The 22,164-nt window shown below is 37.6% G+C and overlaps 1 protein-coding gene across 3 annotated transcripts in view; it reads right to left on the bottom strand.

The window, feature by feature from the left end:
* The window catches only part of DOCK1 (dedicator of cytokinesis 1), a 525,973-nt gene that overhangs the window by 66,011 nt on the left and 437,798 nt on the right, over positions 1-22,164 (bottom strand). For 2 of the 3 annotated variants that reach the window (XM_067533435.1, XM_067533437.1), the window contains exons 38-40: positions 19,212-19,331; positions 8,145-8,234; positions 1,384-1,488 (exon numbers count right to left, since the gene is read on the bottom strand). In XM_067533435.1, coding sequence (XP_067389536.1) covers positions 1,384-1,488; positions 8,145-8,234; positions 19,212-19,331 — 315 coding nt within the window. The remainder of the gene's footprint in view (positions 1-1,383; positions 1,489-8,144; positions 8,235-19,211; positions 19,332-22,164) is intronic. The other variant, XM_067533436.1, reaches the window with a different exon arrangement.

The raw sequence follows: 22,164 nt of genomic DNA, 5'->3' as shown, positions 1-22,164 counted from the left end.
TATATACATATATATATATGACAAACTGATCCTTGACAAACAATTTGTGAAGCATAATAAATATGTTGCTGCATTAACACAAAATTATTCGGTTGTGAAGAAAAAGATCAGTTCAATATCAGTAAACCTGGTTAACTCTCTAGTCTTACTTTCCATTATATTCTTTTTAATATACAGATAGCACAATGCTTCAACTGTAAAATTTCATGCAGTGCTCTCTGCACATTTCCTGAATGCAAATTTATCAGAGGCTGGAAGATGTAAGCCCACTGCTGCTCCACTCAAATACTCAAGTTAGCTTGCTGCCTCTCTTGTGATCCCGGTATAATCATTTCCAGAGTTGTATTTAGCAGCTCTAAATCGTTGACCGATATTTGTCCATAATGGGAAATGTACACTCTTTTGTACATTAGTGTACATCATGTGGCATGTTTCATAGTAAGTCACAAATACAATACTCTCTGTGAAGTTACCAGGGACTTCATGATATCTTCCGTTTTCTAGTTTTGAAGATTACTGTTACTTGCACCATTCCCTGTGTTTTGTTCTTCAGGAATTTTATAAAATGTTTATTCAATTATTTTCTTGGGAAGCAGTCAAGTTTTAGGATTGCAGATCAGCTGTCGTCTCACAAGAACAGAATAATCAAAACTAGCATTTGAAACTACATAGACAAAGCACTAGAAAATATATGGTAAAGACAAATCCTTTGTTTACTAGGTGTAAAGATTGTATGTCCAAGTGAGAGCTTTTCATTTTCATATAACAATTAGAATAGAAAAAAATCTGCCTTTTATAATCCCCAATTAGCTAAGTATCATATTCCAATACAATAATTACAATGCAGCTACTTTCTGTGCCTAAATCTTCTACAAATTGTTTGTTAAGAGTATCTTTAGTCTGCAAATAAACTATGACAAATTTTAAGTACCACAGTATCACAATCAAAAAGGACTTGTTATATCATTTTAAACTTTAACTAAAGTTCAGACAAAAATGATTTATTAAACTTATCTGCCCTTCACAACCTTCTAATGTTATACTAGTGAAAATTTGTTCTCTGACTATCATTATTTGCACTCTATATTAAAGGAATAATCAAAAGCAAGACAATCATTTAGATTTAAAACATACTATTTCACATGTTCATTTCCCATTATATGAAAACTTAAGATTTATAAAATACTGGATGTGCTGTAAAGAATAGCTCCTTTTACTACAATTCTGCTAAATCATAAGTGAAAAGAAAATTATGACATCTGTTCTGTATAACTACAAAAAGATTCCTATTTACAAATCCTCTTAAGCATGAAAAGAGAATCTTTTCAAACCAAGTGATCTACCTGTAACTCATGAAATATATATATATATATATATATTTACCCGTAGAAATGTAGGGAATCCTTGGCCATAATATCCAACAGCAAAGTAATCTGGTTTAGGTCTTATTACTTTCACAATGTTTTCATAGAACTGTGCTTGCTTCTTCTGTAAAGTAAACAGTAACATCATTTAACTTTAAAGTTTCCTTCTAGATTTCAACTGGAGATGAGAATCCAATGCAAGAGTTTTTCTGTTAAAATCATTCTCTGTTAAGTCTTTTTTCTTTATTCATTTTTTTTACCAGTTAGCTGCTGATATCTGAAAATACCAAACTATTTATCCTCCATATTCTTTCTGGTTTTGGTGAACTTTCATGTTAATGGATACAGGACATGGACAGAATAAATACATATTTCCCCAAAGGAATTTTCCAAAACACCTGAATTCTGACTTGCAACAACCCTATTGGCCTACCATCTGCAAATTTCTTGAGTAGACATGACCAAAGGTGCTAAATTCCATATTGGATTTGATTATATAGATCAAAGGCTTGAAAGTTGAATCCGTGAAATACTTGCTGCTGAAACTAGCTGATCTTATGGTACTGGCTCAGCTCCTTTTTTCCAGCTGTTAAATTGTATTAAAATATCCTAAAATTTGAAATCTAGAGATCCAGCAGACAACTTGCAGCTGATTCACTGATTCAAATGATTTTGTACTTTTGGAGATGAAAATTGTATGTAATTAGTATTCTTGTTAAAGTTATATGCATGTTTCTTTTTATGAACAACTTTTACCTATGAATACTTATAAATACTGAACTATTATTTAAAAGTTATTCTCTGGTTTTATCTGTATGATCCAAGTTAAAGATTGACTGTAATTAGCCATCCAAGGGATGACAGAATGTGTATACAGAATCATAGAAATATAGGGCTGGGACAGACCTCGATAGGTCATCTAGTCCCTCCTCCTGTGCTGAGACAGGACCAAGTATGTCTAGACTATCCCTGACAATCTAACCTACTTTTAAAAACCTTCAGTGATGGGGATTCCACTTCCTCTGTTTGAAGTCTGTTCCAGTGGTTAATTATCCTTATAGTTAGACCGTTTTTTCTAATATGTAATGTGAACCATCCTTACTGCATATTAAGCCCATTTCTTCTTTTCCTACCTTTGATTGACATGAAGAACAATTGATCACCATCCTTGTTATAAGACTGTTATCAGTTCCCCCATAGACATCTTTTCTCAAGACTAAACATTCCTAGTTTTCTTAACTGAAGCCTCAGTACTGAGTAAAGCAGAACAACTGTCTCTCATGTCTTAGATTGAGACTCCTGTCAATACATCACAGAACAATATTAACTTTTTTTGCAACTGCATCAAATTGTTATTTCATATTCAATTTGTGATCCACTATAACCCCAAATCCTTTTCTGCAGTACTACTGCTTAGCCAGTTATTCCCCATTTTGTATTTGGGCATTTGTTTTTTCTCCTTTCTCAGTGTAGTCCTTTGCATTTGTCTTTAATAAAAAAGATGAAATTCAATAAAGACCAGGCAAAGCACTATGCTTAGAAAGGAAAACATCAAATATATTCATGCATTCATATAAATAACCTAGTTTTTTATTAAAAGCAGATTATTTAAATAGATGTATTTTGCTTATGCTACACGAACAGGCATGAATCACCAGTGACATTTCAGAATTTTTAATACAAATCCAGGTTGTCTCCAGACTCCCGCTGACTTACACTCACAAGTTGTGATGTGAGTGGTATCTGGCTGGAGAGAAATTGATCAGAAAAAGAAAGAAATCTTACTCAAATGAACCCGAAGTTGAACAACATTTATCCATTATATTAACAGTGACTCCCTCAGTGAGGAATATTTGTCAACAACAACAACAAAAAACATAAAAGTATGAGCAACCATGGAAAAGGAGTGATGATTAAGGAAAAGAGCTTGAAGACCAACCTTATCCATCAAAGAATTATCATTCAGATTTACGATAAATGGTCTCTTCTCTAAGTAAACAAGATCACTCTACAACTAGATTCCTTCCATACAAAAGGGCAGGATTATGTCTCAAGGAAAAAAGGTAGGAGCTCTTTCCAAAGTTGCATCCAAAGAAGCACAGTTATCTATTAATTGTATTACAGTATCATCAAGGGCTGAGGCTGGGGCCCACTATTACATGCACTCTACAAAAACAGAGTGAAAGTCCTTGCTTACATCTGAAAGAAAAGAAAACGGACAAAGAAAAGGGAAACAACAGCACAGAGAGGTGAAATGATTTGTCCAAGGTCAAGGCCAGTCACATAGTAGGTCAATGGCATTGCTGGGAATACAACTCCTGAATACCAGTCTACTGCTCTACCTACTGGACCATTCCACAGCCTGTATTTAGTAAAAATGTGTGTCCTGTAGGTAGCTTTGCAGAACTTTTCTAGAGGGGCACTTCATCCCTTAGCCCAATAGGTGATGTTGCCTTTCTGGAATGGACTTCATACCCTAATGGGTTGCTTCCGAGCTTTATGAGCATTCCTGACTCACATTCTGATCCTCTTAGATAAAACTTTTTATGGACTTTATGCCCTTTGAACAAACTCTCAAACTCACAATGTTGTATGCAGTTTATGCAGAATTTCATGCCCCTTTTAACGTCTAGCGGTATTGCAACACCTCTCGGTTTTGATGGCGATAAAAGGACAGAGAAAGAAGTAGTCTCTCAATTCTGATAGAAATCAGCTAAGTGTTTATGGAACAGTTTGGAGGAAAATTCTTATGAAAAACTAAGGAAGGTCTGTTATGGTATAGCTACCACCAGAAAAAAGTGACTGAAGGTAATTTCTTTGAGATTGTGCACTAAGAAAGGAAGGTGAAACTGGATTTTAAGAGGAATTTATTACTGCCAGACTGCTTCATATTGGAGTATTAACCTCTCTTATACCGATCTTGGCCCAGTGACATTGGGCAAAGGACAGGCTCCTGACAAAGGAGGCAGGGAATCAGGGCAGGAAGAACTCTTTTTTTCCTATGGTTTGCTGAAAAGATGTGCAGAGATCCATGCTGGGGAGCTCCTAGTTGTTTAAATGATTGGATGAAGGGAGCTCATTTCTTTTCTGCTTAGTAAGAAGAATTACCTTGCTTGTGAGACAGGCCATTGTTAGGGCAATGATGTTTTCTCTGCACAAAGAATGACTCAGAGAGAAACCTAGAACTTCTGGTTGATGGCTCACTGTGATGGGATGTTTACTCCCACAAGTCCTGCATAGGTTAATATGGGCCAGAAGGGGCCAATTAACTTTACATGCTACCTCTGGAGGGAATACAGGCTTGATAAGGTCTAATTGCAGATGAAGCCCAGCTGTGGGGCGAGCTGGGATAGCATATAAGGAAATGACAGCAGGAAGAGGCTGATGAGAATTGCTGTGAGCTTAGTAGACAAAATGATATGGATGGCCACAGACTTCCTCATACTATCAGGGTCAAAAAATGGGTAAAGGAGATATGCACACAAAAAAAAATTTTTAGTTGTGGGAAGTCAAATTACGGTTGGACAGTTATTCCCTCATTGGTGGACTTGGAATTGCATGAAAAAGCCAAGGGAAGGAAAAAAACACATTTTGACAAATTAAATTTCTGAATTTATTTATGAAAAGTGGCCCCAGCTTTGCCAAGTCTATACAAACAGATTAAAAGACGACAGCAGAGGTTGAGTGGGAAAAGCCTTCTGTATTCCTAGCCTTGGAATCAAGAAATCTAAATGGTTATTGAATTATGTGACTGTTCTGATGACTGAACTAATGGGGAAATTGTTGGCACTAACCTGTATAAAAGATGTGCGACTTGCTGCTGCTGTAATTTTATCTGATTCCTTATCAGGCTTATGACAATTAAAACAGGGACTTCAGAAAGCAGAAAAGACAAGTGAAATAATGTTCCTAACTACAGAACTAATGCAAACAAGTATCTGAGTAACAACAGTATGAAATCTGGCACATATCGGAATACCTGGAAAGGCGATGGCTGATAAAGCAGCAAACCAACCTCTACAAAATGAGAAGGTGGATATTAAGATATCCTTAAATAGACAAGAATTAAAAAGTCACAAAGGAGCTTTCGAAGAAATGGCAAGAACTATGGACTAAGGAAACAAAACGACAAAGGTTTCATGATGTGCATGCCCAAAAATCAAAGATAATACTGTACTCCACAATTATAATAAGATGAAGTAGTCTTTTTTAAAATGTTAACAGGTTATTTATGCCCTAAATGATAAGTTAAACTTATTAAAAAGACAAAGATGGGCTGTGTAACGTGTGCTAAACCAAAGAAACTGCTGATTGTGTTTTATGGCATTGTGGGTAATATTCTATGGAAAGAAAGTTTTATTATGAAAAATTGAATATGCTTGGAATCAAAGATTTTTCACTAAAGAGGCTAGTAAGAATGTCATGGAAATGGAATAGTGCAAAAAAGTCTTGCTTCATTTCCTTAAGTATACCAGACTGAGTCAAATAAGTGTTTTAAAAAAAACCCAAAACACGTCTAAAAATGAATGAAGAAAGTGACAATCATAGCCCGGTCTGATAAGTCTGCAGTGCCAAAAAACAAAGAAAAAAGAAGAGGCTGCAGGGAGGAGGTCTGCAGTCACTCCCTAGAGGGAAAGGGAGTTGGCTAAGGACAAGGCGGAGATCCAAGGGGAGAGTAAGCCATGGGGTCTTGCCCTGGACTAGGGAATTTGAGAAGAGGCCAACAACCGTGAACCACAGAGAGTGGAGGAAGCTCCTGTGGTAAACCCAGAGATAGGTAAGGAGGTAGAGAGGTGGGGTAGGAAGGAGGGGTAGGGACTGAGACTGAGGACATCTAGATTTCTAGTCATAGGAACCCTGCTGTGAAACCCAGAGTAACGGGTGGTCCCAGGTCCCCCTACCAGCCACAGGGTAAGTGGCAGAGGACCTGGACACTTTGAACAGAAAACCACCTAAAACAGTTTTCTAGTGAGCTTTGTTACCCCAGAAGACAGGACTGTATAGTGACCTGGCAAGAGGGTCGAGTCATGAAGACAGAGAACCCCAAGTCCCAAAGAGAGAGGTATAACAGAGCAAGTAACCAATGGAAGGGGTTGCCAGACAGGGTGAGAGCTAATTCCCAGACCTAGCCACCAGGAAGGACACCTGCAGTGAATGGAACCCCTTCACATTCACATAGACAACTGCTGCTCATCTGTCAGACTAGACTAGAACTGATTTGCTGCTAGAACCTGTTCTGCACATCATAAATGTAAGTAGTAAGTAAGTGTCCTTCATATGACTCTTGAGTCTAGAAGATTTAGATAGAGCTTTATCACTTTACATTACTATTTTCTTGGAGCCATCCTACCATCTCCACATGTATCTCCCAAACAAAAGGACTCAGATGTGTAGTTAGAACAGTTAAATGGACAACAGAGAGACAAGTTCTCTTAACCATTGTTGAGTTGTGGGATCACCATATGAGAGAAAATCATTTGTGGAATGATTACAAAAAGTTATATATCCCAGGGACTACTTATCAGTTGGGCCAAGCTCTGTTCTTGATTAGATATGATGCACAGAAGGAACATCTGAAGGATCTGAATCCAGAAGCAGGCCAACATATAACCTCAAGGCAAGCAACAAGGCCAAGAAACTGCATTACCCAGGAAGAGAATGTAACATCTGGACTGTTGATTTTACGTTGACCAGTCTCTTCATGGATACAACATATTCCTGAGGTCTGTGCATAAATGGATTTCCTGATGGATGAGATTCAAAAAAGGAATCCCTGAACTTTTGTTGGGATTCACTATGAGGTCAGGAATTCAGATCATGGCTACAGTCTGGAACACTTAATTATATCTCCTGCAGTTATGGTCCTCAGATCAGCCAGTTTTCAGGAGAGGAAATTACTGTGATCCTCTGTTTCTGTAATGGGCTGCTATTACAAATAAGAATTTTCTTAAAAGACCTGGCTTGATGAGAAGCTGAACTGGAAAGTGAATATTGGTGATCCTAAAGCAGAATTTAGGTACTGCTGGTGCTCAGGAAAAATCAACATACACCCCAAGAACAATAGTGATTCATAACTTTTTGTGATGGATCAACGCCTGCCTTCTCTTATCCAATATCGTTTCAAACCATGCCTTACAGTGCATAGTAATAATTAAAATGCTTGGTATTATATAGTCAGTTTTCAAAGTAAAACAACACTAAGTGACTTTTTGAAGGCTAAATAGTAGGTCAGTGACAGAGATGATAAGAACTCAATTTCCAGTACTATACTCTGTTCAGTACACCTCATTGCTACTAACTACCTACAAGATCCACAATTATCAGTGAAGTTATTATACAGATGCCCTTTGAAATAATTATCTTTACATAGAATTATTTCAAAAAATTTAAACTATCAAAATCTGATCTCTCTCTATCTTCAATTTTTAATTGCTCCAGGAATGATAGGAAATTTTGATGCATCTTGCTAAGATACATCCATCTTTCTTTTTAAAATCCCACATTTCATTTTCACCACAAGCAAACTGTAATCAGAATATCTTCCTTCCAACATAAAAACCAAACAATTTTCACTTAAGTCACTTCCAAAGATGGTCATTTAATTAATCTGCCAGCCAACATCTACCCCAAGAGGTCAAGTAAGTTATTCCTCCCATTGAGTTAACATAACCCAGGTAAGCAGAGTTTTCAATATTATTTAAAAAACTTAAAAAGTGAAATTTTAGAAAAACTGGTTTATAATGTCTGTGTTAATTTAAACTGAATGGAAAAGAAACCTACCAGCAGTTCACTGAGTTGTTCATAATCAAACATTTCATTTTCATACTGTTCTGCAAGTTCTTTGCCCAAGGCAATGGCCTCTTCCCACATCTGTTTAAAAAAAAGTAATTGAATTATATACCTTAGTCAAACAATGAAATTGGATTAAAATAAATTGTAACAAAATATAGCAAAATACATTCTGATATGCCTGAAAAGCACTGTGCATAAAATGTGACAAAACAAATATTTGTGGCAGCTTCTTTCAAGTACCTATCTTTTTATTTACTGACTATTAAGTAAAAATAAACACTCTTTTTACTAGTCAGGCCTGCTACCCAATGTGGGACCAACTCTTATTGTCTAATTGAAAATCCTAAAATTCAGGGTTTCTGATAGATTCTGGTGACTGTTTATAATCTACAAATCTATAGTAGGTAAAGCAGACTACACCTGAGATATACGTCTCTTGATTTGTACAAATATTCATTATATTTCTATTGTCTCTTTTTTGTCTCCTTCAAGCATGAGAATCAAGAGCCATCTGAACTGACACAAAATAATTTAACAATCACTAGCCCTATCCTTCAGCTACTCAGAATACAGAGAATCTTAAAGAGAAATAGCAAGAACGTTTTTAAATATGTATTTTCATTTTTATTAATGTTCACGTAAAGAGTCATGTTTAAATTACCATAACAGGACACCCAAGATCAAGCCTTACAATCTGTCTTTACTGCTGAAACTTGGCTGGCTCTTCACTTAATAAAATATGAATATCAGAATGAGTTAGATGCCAATTCGTTCCATATTACCCTTTATCTTAAATTTGAAAATCATAGTTATGCCCCACACCGAGCTACCTAATCTTCTTCTCGATACAGTGCCACTCCCCTCCTTGCCTTGCTGAAAGACAGACACATAGCTACTGCTTCAAAGAGCAGCAGCATAAAAAAGGGGTAAAAGGGAAGGGGCGAGCGCTTGTTTCCCTGTCATACCCCTAAGACATCTGCCTTGCAGAGAAAGAGTTAAGCAACATGGGTTTCCTAACAATGTCGAGAGCTGGCTGCTAAGAAGGCATAACAAGAAAGAGCACTCCTGGGGATATCTGCATGCAGTGAAACCAATTCATGTGTCTCTCCTACATGGACACCTACTCACTTCTACTCGCAACTCTACTAGTGCTGACTGAATCTTGTCAGCTCCTCCCCCTTCTCTCAGCACCGTTCTGAGGAAGAAATCTGTTTCTTCTTCCCTACATGACAGCAGCAGTGGAAAGGGCTGAGGGACAGAAGAAAAAGCTTATTCATCCAACAGGCTTCATCTTTCTTCTTGTTGGCAGCTCAGACCAGGAGGGGAGGAGAAGCAGGTGGTTCTGATGGGAAGTGGGAGGTTTCAGTGGGCTATAGTTTTCATGGAACAAAGCCAATGGCCAGGTCTAACTGAGCAGTTTTGCAAAACATAAACATTCAAAAGTGAGCCAAGCCTCCCCAAAAATCACGAGATTGAATTAAAAATAATAAATGCCAGGTACATTTTGTTTGCCTAAATTTTTCTACATATTATCCCAGAAGTTGTTGAGGCCGAAATGACAGACACATGATCGAGTGGTATGGGCACCATCTTGGGAGCCAGTTGGCTCAGGCAGCCCATACAATTCTACCAAAGTTATTTGACAAACACTCTCTGCATGCACATGGCCATCCAAATCCATCCCTCCTCTTCCCACAAATAAAATCTATTGCTTCTCACTTCCTGGCATGCACATGTAAATAAATAAATAAATCCCTTTCCTCATCTCTCCCCAACCACCGTTCTTGGTCTTCTCCCCTCACCACAAAAAACAATTCCTTTGTTCCCTCCCCCACCCCCAAAACAAACCCATCCCCTCTTCTCTCCACCATGCTCTTTTATCTATGTGGGGCTTGGAAATTCGGAGTAAGCAGGCTGGCTGCATGATAAAGAAGACGGCTTCCAAGCTGGTAAGCCAGGTAGCTGGGAATTTGAGTCAACTGGATGACCCAGCCTGGCAGGTCTTATCCTTGTACAAAGCCCTGGAGTAAGTACTTCTCAACCCCCTTGCTTGTCATCCACCCAGCCACATTCCAGAGCCACTCTAGCAGGTGGGAGGGCGGAGGGGAGCAAGAGAGGTGAGGAAAGGAAAGAGGGAGCCTGAAGTTGGAGAGAAAAGTTGCTGTGGGTTGTGGGGGAAGGGGTAGAGTATGTCTACAGTAACAAAGAGAAACCATAGTTGGCTGCAGGGTAAAGAGATTGGGGATTAGTTGCAGAGGGAAAGGATACAATGGACTTGGAGTCCCAAAGAGAAGGTACTGTCACATTTGGAGAGGTGGAATGGATGAAAGAATGACCCAGAATCCTCAAAAACTACCACTGGATGTGGGGGGGACAAGGAATCTGAAGCCTTGAAAAGCAGGTGCTGTTGCTGGATGGTGTGGAGTAGGGAACGAAGGGTCTTGTGCTCCAGAGACAGACTCTGGACATCTAGGAAGGAGCAGGGCATGAGTCATACTGGAATGCTTTGGCACGCCATTCTGGCACTTTTTTTTGGAGAGCTGAAATGATGCTCTGGCACTGTTTGGGGGAGCCAAAAGGCTGTTCTAGTACTTCCCGCTCTATTACTTAAAAGTGAGTGCCAATATTACTTTTTTTTTTGGGCCCCAGACACTGGGAAGGAGTGGACTAACATTATTATGTGGAACAGAGACTGTCTCACCAATCTAATGTCTGCTGTCCAGCTGTCTAGTCTGGGACTAATGGGAGCCAAGAATTCATGAGGTCTAAAATTTGGACATTCAGTTCTCTCTGTAATTTTAGGAGAAATTGCTTAACCCCCTTGTCAAAGTTTCTGCCTCTGCAAAATGGGGTTCACAACATACTTACCTACTGCACAAGGATGGAATGAATATTAGTTAGTTAATGTTTGTAAAGTGCTTTGAAGATGGAGAGTGCAATATACTCCTTGTGCCCGCTCCTTGAAGTCTGTGTCCGGTTCCAATCACCCCATCTCAAAAAGGATACAGTGGAACTGGAAAAAGTTCAGACGAGGGCAAAAAAAGTGCTCAAGGGAATAGAATGGCTTCCCTATGAGGAGAGACTAAAAGATACTGCTGTTCAGCTTAGAAAAGAGACAAGTAAGGGAGATAAGACATAGCTGCATAGAATCATGAATGATGTAGAAAAAGTGAATAGAGAAGTATTATTTACACATCATGCAATATAAAAACCAGGAGTCACCCAATGAAATTAATAGGCTGCAGGTTTAATACAAACAAGAGGAAGTACTGTTTCACACAATGCACAATCAACCTGTAGAATTCATTGCCAAAGTATGTTGTGATAGACAAACGTATAACTGGGTTAAAAATAACTGGACATGTTCATGATGGTTCATTAACCACCAAGGTGGTTAAGGACTCAACCCCATGCTTGGAGTGACTATAAACCTTGGACTATCAGAAGCCAGGAGTGGAAGATGGATCACTCCATAATTTGCCTGTTCTGTACACTGCTTCTGAAGCTCTAACTACTACTGTCAGTTCCTGGGATAAAACTCAGTAGGATTGGAGACAAATCATTCTCAGCAGAGGATCTTTGCCTATAGAATTTGCTTTTTCTCTGGCAGCTCATCAGAACTAGAGTCTGGTGGCTTTTTGGGTACAGAGAGAGGCCTATTTAACGAACCAGGATTTTGGAAAAATAATGAAATAGCAATTATGAAGTGATCCCACAGATGGATGTCCCTATTAACATCAGACAGCAGCAGTATATTTGATGTTAGAGAATACTTTTCATTATAAATGCTTGATTTTAAGGATTTGATGCACCTAGATGTGACTACAATTGACAACTTATATAAAATAAATAAAAATATGTAAAATAAATGTTTTCAAACATTAATCAGTAGAGATAGACAGATTTCAACAACAACTCCAAGGTTACTAAAGTTAGTTCTTTGCACTAATCCTGCAATCCTATACATTTTATACTGAAAAATAAGAAAGGAAAGAATGACATTATCAAGAAATAAGCAACTGCATTTTTCATTCAATAATGAAGATTTATAAAAAGCTCAAGATTTAGTTTGGCAAATTATTCCCGGTGTAAAACAGGGTAGCTAACCAATGTCTCCTCCACAGTATATTACCATTTTATTCACGATACTAGATTTATTATCATTACTCTTTGTATTATTGTAATGCCTAGAAGCCTATCAAGATCAAGTCCTCACTGTACGAGGCACTTTATTGTATAAAAGCTGCACAGAAGAAGGGGTGTTGATATCACAGCAACACACAGACAAATGGAGACATCAGTTAATGGAAGTAATTAATATTTCATACACTATTTCAAGTCAATGTGAGGCATCAAGGTCTAGTGGGCAAGGCGCTGGGCTAGACATCAGGTGACTTAGATTCTATTCCTGGCTCTGCCACTGAGTCAAGTGTGACTCTGATCAATTTACACCTCCTTGTGCCTTTGTTTTCCTTCCCACCATATGTCTGTTGAGACTGTAAACTTCTCAGGGCAGGGACTCCTTCTCTTACTATATTTGTGCAGTGTTTAGCACAACGAGGCCACAATCTCAGTTGGGGCCCACAGATGCCACTGTAATACAAATCATAATAATACTCTTATTAATAATAAATTATTGTTACAGCATGGAGAGTTTAAAACTTGATTCTCAAAATTGATACAATATAGATTTAGTTTATCTATAACAGAGACTCTCCTTTGTATCTGCAGTCAAACAATTGCAGCTTTCTTCCATTCTGTTGAAGAACGATTGCCGTAACTACAATTGTACCTGAACAGAAAAAAAAAATCTCAGGGTCAACCTCATTTTCTGACTTGAAATGCTAAAATTACTTTAATTGCATCCTTAACTCCCTCTCTTCCAGACTGGAGAGGTGTTAATGGGTCACTTCACCTTGAATGGTCCCTTGAAATACGTTAACTATTTATACTAAACAATCTGTTCCACCCTGTACATTTCCCAGCCCTGAAGAAGAGCTCTGGGTAAACTTGAGAGTTTGTCTCTCAATCCAAGAGAAGTTAGTCCAATAAAAGATATTATCTCACCCACCTTGTCTCTCTAATTGTTTTTCTGTCATACTAAAAATAAGTTTTACTTGTTTTCTAGTTAAAACCGTGTAACTGTGGGATGAAATTCTTTTCACTTCCCGCCTATGTCTACACTGGTACCTTTCTGTGAAAGAACTTTGACTGAAAGGAAAGGACTTGCTGCGCGTCACTGGGACGTTCTGATAAACTAGGGATGTAAAAGGTTAAGGGTTTAAATGGTGATCAGCCATTTAAATGTTTTAAACAGCTGATTAGCATTTAAACTGGGGGGAAAGGGAGTGGGGGGAGGCACGGGTTCCAGCAAGAGGGAACCACCCACAGCTGGGCTCAGCTCCCGCAAGGGAGAGCAGCAGGGCAGCTCTTGCTCCTGGGAAAGTGCGGAGCCCAGCGGTGCAGATGGGGAGGGAGCTGCAGCTGGGCTTGGCAGTGAGGAGCCAAGCACAGCTCCCCCACCCCCAGTGTTTAACGTTTAATAGGTCTATTTTTTAGAATGTTTAAACGGATTCTTAATTAAACTAATTTTTACATCCCTACTATAAACCTCACTATACTCCCACATGCTCAACTTAGACCTGATGAGGAAAGCCAATTGTCATATGGTGAGGGGGTTGGAAGAGGCATTTGCCACAGGAATCAATCTGTGTGTTGCCGAGTGCCCTCAATTCCCATGACCCCCAGTCTGTTAACCATGTGCCTTTGCTTCCTCAACAAGGACTGGGTAACCTACCATCCTGGCAGGGGGAAAAAATTGAAGCATAAAAATAATCCTTACAATTTTTCTAACATTGTGAGGGTTTTAGATATCCATCTTCAAGTAAAGTGTGCATCTAAAATCCCCTGCAAACTCTGAAAAAAATTCCCTTGTGTTTACTATAGCTAATGTACTTTGGGTGAGGGCAGTGTGGCTGTGGCAAGGATTCTGATAACCGAAATCTATAAATATTCTTGAAGGTCAATAATGCACAATCTACTGCCTCACAGACTTCTTACATTGGAACTTTTCCCAGCTTTGCCTAGGACATGGCATGTCTTTTAGAGAAATGAGCTGTAATGGGAAAGGGAGCCAGTATATAGTACTTGTTTGATGTATGATTCCTTAATGCAAGAAACAATTGATCTGGATAGTGTACAAGTGAAAATAGGTTGTGATTTTGTAGGGAAAACGCCTCTCTTCTGAAAGATGAGAAAGAAGTGTCCTGAATTCCATTGTGTGGGATACACTGGACTCTGACTGCATCCTTTTATGGGAAAGCCTCTGAGAATCTGAAAGGATATTCTTTTTATGGAATAGCCTATAATTTAATTTTAAAGTTCACGTGAAATAGTCACAGCCTGAAAAGACCTATGGGGTCTGGTTTCATATACTTTAAAAGGTTCTTTAGCAGTAGAAAGGATATCAGTTATGATGTTATTTAACTTCTGGCTTAGTTAATGATAAGTACAAATATAATTTTCCAGGATAGGAATATTAGTTCACAATACTGCTAAATCTTAGGAGAGTCCTAAAGACTGTACCTAAGTTCCAGAAGCTATTATTAAACTATTAAAAGAGCTTACCTATTTAATGCAATGATAAAAGTACATTCTTTGTCAATTCTTAACACTGGATTTAATGTGTGTCAGAAACTTTGATGGGAAGGTGTCTGGAAACCCTCTAATAATACCTAACTGGATTCATTTTAGAAGAAGTCCAGCAGAGGGGTCTCACTCTATAATCCTCCTCCTCAATCTTTAAAGATAGTCAGTCATCCCTTTTCCTCCTCTGCAGGTTTTTCTCCCTCGGCTTTAGTGGTTCAGATGCTCTAGTTTTCCTTCTACCTCTCTACCCAGCATTTCCTCTTCATCCTCTCTTTAGTTATCCGTTGGTGTCCACTAGGTTCTGTCCTTAGTCCTATCCTCTTCTACCCTCTTCTTAGGAAAATTCATCTGCTCATGCCCTATCAATGACCAATCTTTGTAAAGTTGTGATTTAGCAAATTATGTAAAGGACAATTTATTATATTATTGTAAAGAAACATTTAATACATGCTACTTCAGTAAAGTACATAAAGACTCTGCTTCATTCAGTGATTAGAGATTATCTGCAACTCCTTTTAGTCAACTGCAAATTAATATAGCTCTCTTATGAATGGTTATCTTGAACACTATATATCTGTCTGTCTACCAAAACTATCTTTGTGCAGATTTGGATTGCTGACTGCTCTTCTGATGTCTCCTCCTGAATTATCTTTCAACTATGACAACCTCAAAAGAGTGAAAACTGAACTTCTCAACTTTCCTTGAAAAGCTTTCTGCTTTCTCTTCCTTCTCCATAGCCTTAGACTATTCCAGACTCTTGCTAAATATTATTGTTTCCTCCTCTTCATCATCTCTAAAGTTCTTCTATCTGGTCTCCAGGCATCTCATCTCATCTCATTCCATCCCCTCAGTTTCTTCAAAAAGCTACTGCTAAAATTCTTCTTCTCCTCTAGCTACTTTGACCATTTAAATCTCCTATTTGAATTTGTTCAATACTTTCCTCTTAGCTTTTGCATCACATCATTAAATCTCTCCCTAAATGTATATAGTTCCTCTCACTTCTTCTTGATGCCTTCCCCCCATGCCTTTGTCCACATAAACCTCCCTTCTGAGCACCCTTAGAACAGGTGGCAAAATTCTCCTGTTGCCCACCCCATTAGCAGTTGCTGAAACCTGGCAGGGACCTGAAAGTTAATTACTGCTGGCTGGAGCAGATGTGGCTCATTAGACATCACACTATATGTAAGTAATAGCTTTTTGGCACAGGATTATAGGGGTCTGGGAAAGCCAGATGATATGGGAAGTAACAATCTAGTCTTGAAGAAATGAAAAATAATGGGGGATGAGGCAGCGAAAGAAGGATGTATGCATCTAGTTATTGTTCACAGTAAGCACATCTTTCCCTCTTGCTTATGGTAGGAAGAGTATAAAACATTTAGTGGGGCAAACAATAGTAGGATCCCTCATTTTCTTGAATATATTCTCATAGGCTGAAATTCATCCCATGTAAAGGCCTAGGCACCACTTAATCCCCATTGAAAAGCCTTAAGTGTGACTTAAGAAGTGCATAGGCCTTGCACTGGCCCTCTGCACAGGTATAAATTTCACAGAGAAAGAATATCACATGAGCTGCAACAGACATTTGAGCTTTTTGCCATAACAAGGCACATTCAGTATATAATACCACTTATGCTTTAATTATTGTGAACCCAGCAAAAGCATGATTTTTTTATCAAATCAATCAGCAATTTATTTATTTATTTATTTATTGCTCACTTCTGTGGCCAACATTTTTAATTCATTAAATAGTTGTGAAAAAATGTTTATTGGTTTGTATATCCTGGTATCCAGCTGTAACCTAAAACATGTTAAAGAATTTGTACATTTTACTAAAAAGGAATAAGAACAGGCATACAACTACTTCTGTTGAAAACAGTTCCAGAGACCACATACATTGGTTTATAAAATATATTATTATTGCCAGTGCCTCTAGCCTGTTACTTGGCTTCAGTGGTTCTTTTACATTGACTAACATCAACTTCTCCACATGGACTAAGTTTTCCTTTTATTATCATCATTCTATTTTCTACTCTCGTCATGCTACACAGCAGCCTACATTTTCAGTAAAGTCCTTGGATTAAGGGCTTTATGGAAAATTACAAGACCTTAGCCAAACATTGTAAATCCAGACAATTCAGGCCAGATTCAATGGATAGGTCAGACTGCAATGATAAAACTAAACACAAGGCCATTTGGGGGAAAAGCAAAAGATGATAGCAAAAAGTACAAAGCAGGAGAAGGGTAATTATCTAGGAGAGAAAGAAAAAGATATGAAGGCTCCTAGGAAACCTGGAGGAAATGGCATTTTATTTTGGAAAGACCGGAGATTAGAAGAGTAATGGAATGGTTAAGAAAAATCCAATTTAGAAAGAAGAGACAGGGAACAAAATACTATATTTGTTTAGGATAAAAGGTAATCATGCTAAAAAATAAAGGAGAACATCAACCATGCAGAAAAAGGACAATGTTCACAAGCCAGAAGGTCAAATACAAGAAAAAAGCAAATATATTGGGGAATTTAAAAATTAAATTAAAAAATGTTAATCTTGTCTCAAACTACAAAAACAAAGACATTCAGAGTTAAGGCTGACATGCTGTGCCTAAATACTATAGTCAATTTAGTATTTTGTGCAATCCTCCACTATAATAAGAGAATATTTAATTCTGAATTCCTCTGGCACTTGATCCATCTTTGAAGATCTAAAAGCAGTACATTCTCAGCTGAGGGGAACCTTGGCTTTGGAATTTGCCTTACCCATTAGTTCAAGATTGCATGAGTGTACTGACCTTCAGGGCACACTGATATTGTTCACCTCTCCAAAAATAAGTGGAAGGGGCTAAATGTGGGCTGTTAAGCAGTTCTTAAACAAGCAGACATTTACTTCCCTCTCTCACTTCGGAATTGTACAGTATAGTATGTACAAATTATGTGTGGTTACTCAATTCAACAGTGTTCTCTCAAGCTTTAGATGCCTCACTGTTTAATGCCGCACAGGATGAACGTTTGTAAACAGCAGGTATTTTTGCCTGCTGTTCATAAACAGCTCATTAGTTCCAAAAGTAGCAGAAATGGGCAAGTACTACTTTAAAGTAGCTTGATAGTAAGGCTGTTTTCACATGTAGCTGAAGAGAAAGCACATTATTGGTTTAATTTAAGGTTAAAATCCAGTGGCCTGATTCTCAGAAGTACAGCTCCCATTGAGTCTGGGCGAATTGCAGGTGTTCAGTTACTGAGGAAATTAGGCCATTGAAAACAAAAGACGTGTAATTTATTTAGGAACAAGGCTGAAACAATAACATGCAATTAAAAAACCCTTCCTACTTGCTGCTCAAATAAAATGTATACTGCAAAGAAAATTTAAATATATTTTTGGGTCATGTTTTGTATTAAGGTTCAATTTACTAATGATTTATAAACGGTTAATAAATATTTAATAGCAGTTACAAGCATGTTACAGTCATGACTACTATGCCTTATGGATGGTTATATTCATCCTACTGGTCTATTTGGCCCTATTACAATCTAGAACATTCATCTTTTATTAGGCTATCTATTATCATTTATCACCTATTTATAAAGGTAACATTAATATCAAGTGACTACATTTCACTTTTTCAATGCATAGATTATTATAGAGTTTCATCCAAACCAACATGAAGCTATTACAAAACATGATTGAGTAGTGCTGAGATGGATGGACAACAATTCATTCTTCTAAAAATTGACACAAAAAAACCCCCAAAACATTTCTATGTAACAAACTGTAACAACACAGACATATGTACCTGGAACATTCTGATGAGGAGTCTGCCATCTCTATTATATATACTTTTAAACATTTTGGGCCAGAAAAGCCCAACCAGTGGTGTGCCACCACCTGTGCCTCCCCTCCACTAATCAAAATTCCCTTCCACTAATCAAAATTCATTCTGGGTAAAGTAGCAATTCCAATGAAATATACCCTTCTGACCTCTCCCTTCTCTACCTGTTTAAGATACCAACTTGATATGCATCCATCCTTCTAGGTAATTATTTTGATTGTTACAAAGGGGAGAAAAATCCCAAAATATCTAACAGATTTAATTAGCCACAATTGGCAAGGAATCCCCTTGGAATGAGATGCTTCACTTCTCACCCCCAGCAGTCTATACACAATTATTTTCCTTTTCCCTATTTACCCTCAACACAGCATCTATAGAAGTACCATTGATTTTTTTTTAAGTATTATTATCTTTAAGTGCTAGCTGGCAGATTGTTTACATAAAACATTCTAAATTACAATTTATAACAAGTTTAAAACTCCTTGAAGGTCACTTGATGCAAGTTTACTACCTGACATTCATTTAGAGAGAGAGAAGCAGTGCAACATGATTCTCTCTTTCTTTCTTTCTTTTTTTTTTTTTTACCTTGCCCTTGTCAAAGTAATGAATAATTTCTTGATACAGCTGATCTTTAAGTTGTCCTTGAGTAGTTGCCTGGTATCCATCTCGCTGAGTAAGATGTGCTGCACATGCCTCTTCTGACCACTAAACCAGATATGAAGAGTGAAAAAAATGAAGGCAATAAAAGGTGATGTAACATATCAATGACATTGGGCTAATGCAAACATTCATTCTTGGTTTATTTTTAAAAGTACCATCAGGGCTGACCCAACATCTAAAAGATTCTACATCAATTATGATGCTGTATTTTGATTCCCAGAACAGTGGAGTTACTTACCTAAACTACAATAATTACAGGATGGCTTACGTATCTCAATATCAGTTAAAGGGACAGACAGTTCTTTGAAGAAGTTTCCTTTTCTCCTTGATAGAAAAGATTAGAGTGGCCTGGCACTGTTGATCAACACAGTTGGCTGAATAAATAGCCATTATTAGTAGGTTTGCACTGAGAGCAAGCCAGCAACCCTGAGTTATGTCAATATGAGTGAGCAGGACTGTATACACAGAAGGTAAAGAGCTAAAATGACTGAGGAAAGGACTGGAGAAAAAGGAAAATCAGCAAATAAAAATATAAAGGTTGTCTGAATTTGGGCAGTCTAGCTTTTTGTAACTTGCTAAACAATTTGACTCCATGATCACCTTCGTTAAGGTTAAGAGGGTTTTTATCCCCAGTTGCTGGCTCAGTGAATAACAGATTGTCTCACACTTTGATATTGCCAACCCTAGGCATCATACTTCCCATAGAACCAAAAAACAGTGCCAACTACCAGAGATGCGACGATATCCCTGCACGACACACAACCTGAAATGTCCTGTTACTAACACTGTCTTTAAATGTATTTAATTTATATACAGATGTGTTTTCAATAAGCACTTTTGGAGGTCTCAAATATCCATTTGGAAGGTAGTGAGGGGGGAATAAGCTGAAACTTCAAGTAGATTAGAAAAATAAAATGAGTTTCTGCAAGGACAACAATTCATAGATTCATTCACAGAAGTTAAGGCCAGAAGGGCCTGGTCATCTAGTCTGGCAATCTGCATATTATGAAATTTCACCCAGTTACTCCTGTACTGAGTTAAATAACTTGTGCTTGACTAAAGCATATGTTCCAGAAAGACATCGAGTCTTGATTGGAAAGCATCAACAGATGGAGAATCCCGACTTCTCTTGGTAATTTGTTCCAGTGTTTAATCACCCCTACTGTTAAAAATGTGTGCCTTATTTCTAATATGAATTTGTCTGGGTTCAGCTTTCAGCCATTGCTTCTTGTTATGCCTTCCTGTGCTAGATTAAAAAGCCCTTTGATACTAGTATTTTCTCCCCATGAAGGTACTTATGTTCTATAATTAAGTCACCTCTCAACCTTCTTTTTGATAAACTAAACAGATTTAGCTATTTAAGTGTGTCACTGTAAGGCATTTCCCACAATCTTTGAATAGTTTTTGTGGCTTTTTTCTGCACCATCTCCAATTTTTAAACATCCTTTTTAAAATGCGGACACCAGAAATGTATGCAATATTCCAGCATCAATCTCTCTAATGTTGTATACAAAGATAAAATCACTTTCCTTCGCTACTCACTACTTCCCTGTTTATACATCCAAGAATTGCATTTTGCACTGGGAATTCATGCTGTGTTGCTTGTCTACTATGACCTTTAAAGACCTTTCTGGGTCACTGCTTTTCAGGACCCAGTCCCCACCATTCTGTAGGTCTGGCCCACAGTGCTTGTTCCCAGATTTATAATTTTGCATTTGGCTGTATTTAAACACATTTTGTTTGAATGGCCTAGATTACCAAGCAATCTGGATCACTCTGTATGACAATCTTTTTGTCTGGGCTAGAACAACTTTAGTATATGCTGAATAGAATGAGTTTAATCAGAAACAAGTTGCATCTGGAAGGAAGAATAAATATGCTTCTAAAGACCCAGTGATAATTTCAATTTTCAAGTTTGCACTGCTCGACTACAAGTCACATTTCTATAAGTAGCCACTTTTTTTTCGTATGCAAAAACCATATTGCTAACTATAAAAATTCTAAAGGAGTCTAAAATGCGGTTACATTTTTCCATACACAAAGAGTAACCATGTACTATTAGTCTGAATAACTTAATTTAGACCAAGAGAAAATAACAATAAAAAACAAAAGTAAAGTTTCCATGACACAGAGAGAGAGAGAGAGAGAGAGAGAGAGTCTGTCTCTCTCTCCCTCCTATATATAGCCTGAAGTATATAGAATTAAAGGTGAAATTTTCAAAAGCTCTCAGAGCTGACCTAAATCTCATCCCATTAAAACTGATTTCTGTTTTACCATTGAATTCAATCTGATGACATTTATGCCAGTGCTGAGTGCCATTGAAAATCTCATCCTCAAGTCCAGTGGGGAAAAAAAGAGAGGCTTTGAAGTTTAAAGTTACATGCTCCACAGTAATGAAGAGACACTACATGAACTGAAAAACCAGTAAATGAACTTTAGAAATTTTGACATAATCCAACCATTCACTGAAGGATTTAGGAGAAAACATTTTTCAGGGGCAGATTATCCCATAATGCCTATTGCAGGGTTTCTTGCATCTTCTTCTGAAGCACCTGGTATTAACTACTATTAGAGACAGGATAGCAGACTAGACAGACCAGTACTTTCATCAAGTTCAGCATTTCCTACAGAAACTAAACTAGACTGTATACTTTTTAGTATATGAAAATCACAACAGATCTGATTTATTTGCAAGCCAAAGCAAATGCTACTTTTATTTTTACCATTTTGTATTGTCTTATATTGCATAAGTAGAGAACTGATTTTGTATTGGATATTTCATTTCAAGTAATTAACAGCAGTAAATTAAAATACTCACCTGGTATCTGAAAATATTTTATAAGAGAAAATAAAAATATTATAAGTGTAGTTTATTGAA

This window comes from Emydura macquarii, unplaced genomic scaffold (assembly GCF_026122565.2).
Source record: "Emydura macquarii macquarii isolate MOO-44397 ecotype Brisbane River unplaced genomic scaffold, CSIRO-AGI_Emac_v2 contig_3343, whole genome shotgun sequence".
Taxonomy (NCBI): Eukaryota; Metazoa; Chordata; order Testudines; family Chelidae; genus Emydura; species Emydura macquarii.
Note: the sequence above shows the minus strand (reverse complement) of the source record. Positions and strands in the feature narration are given on the sequence as shown.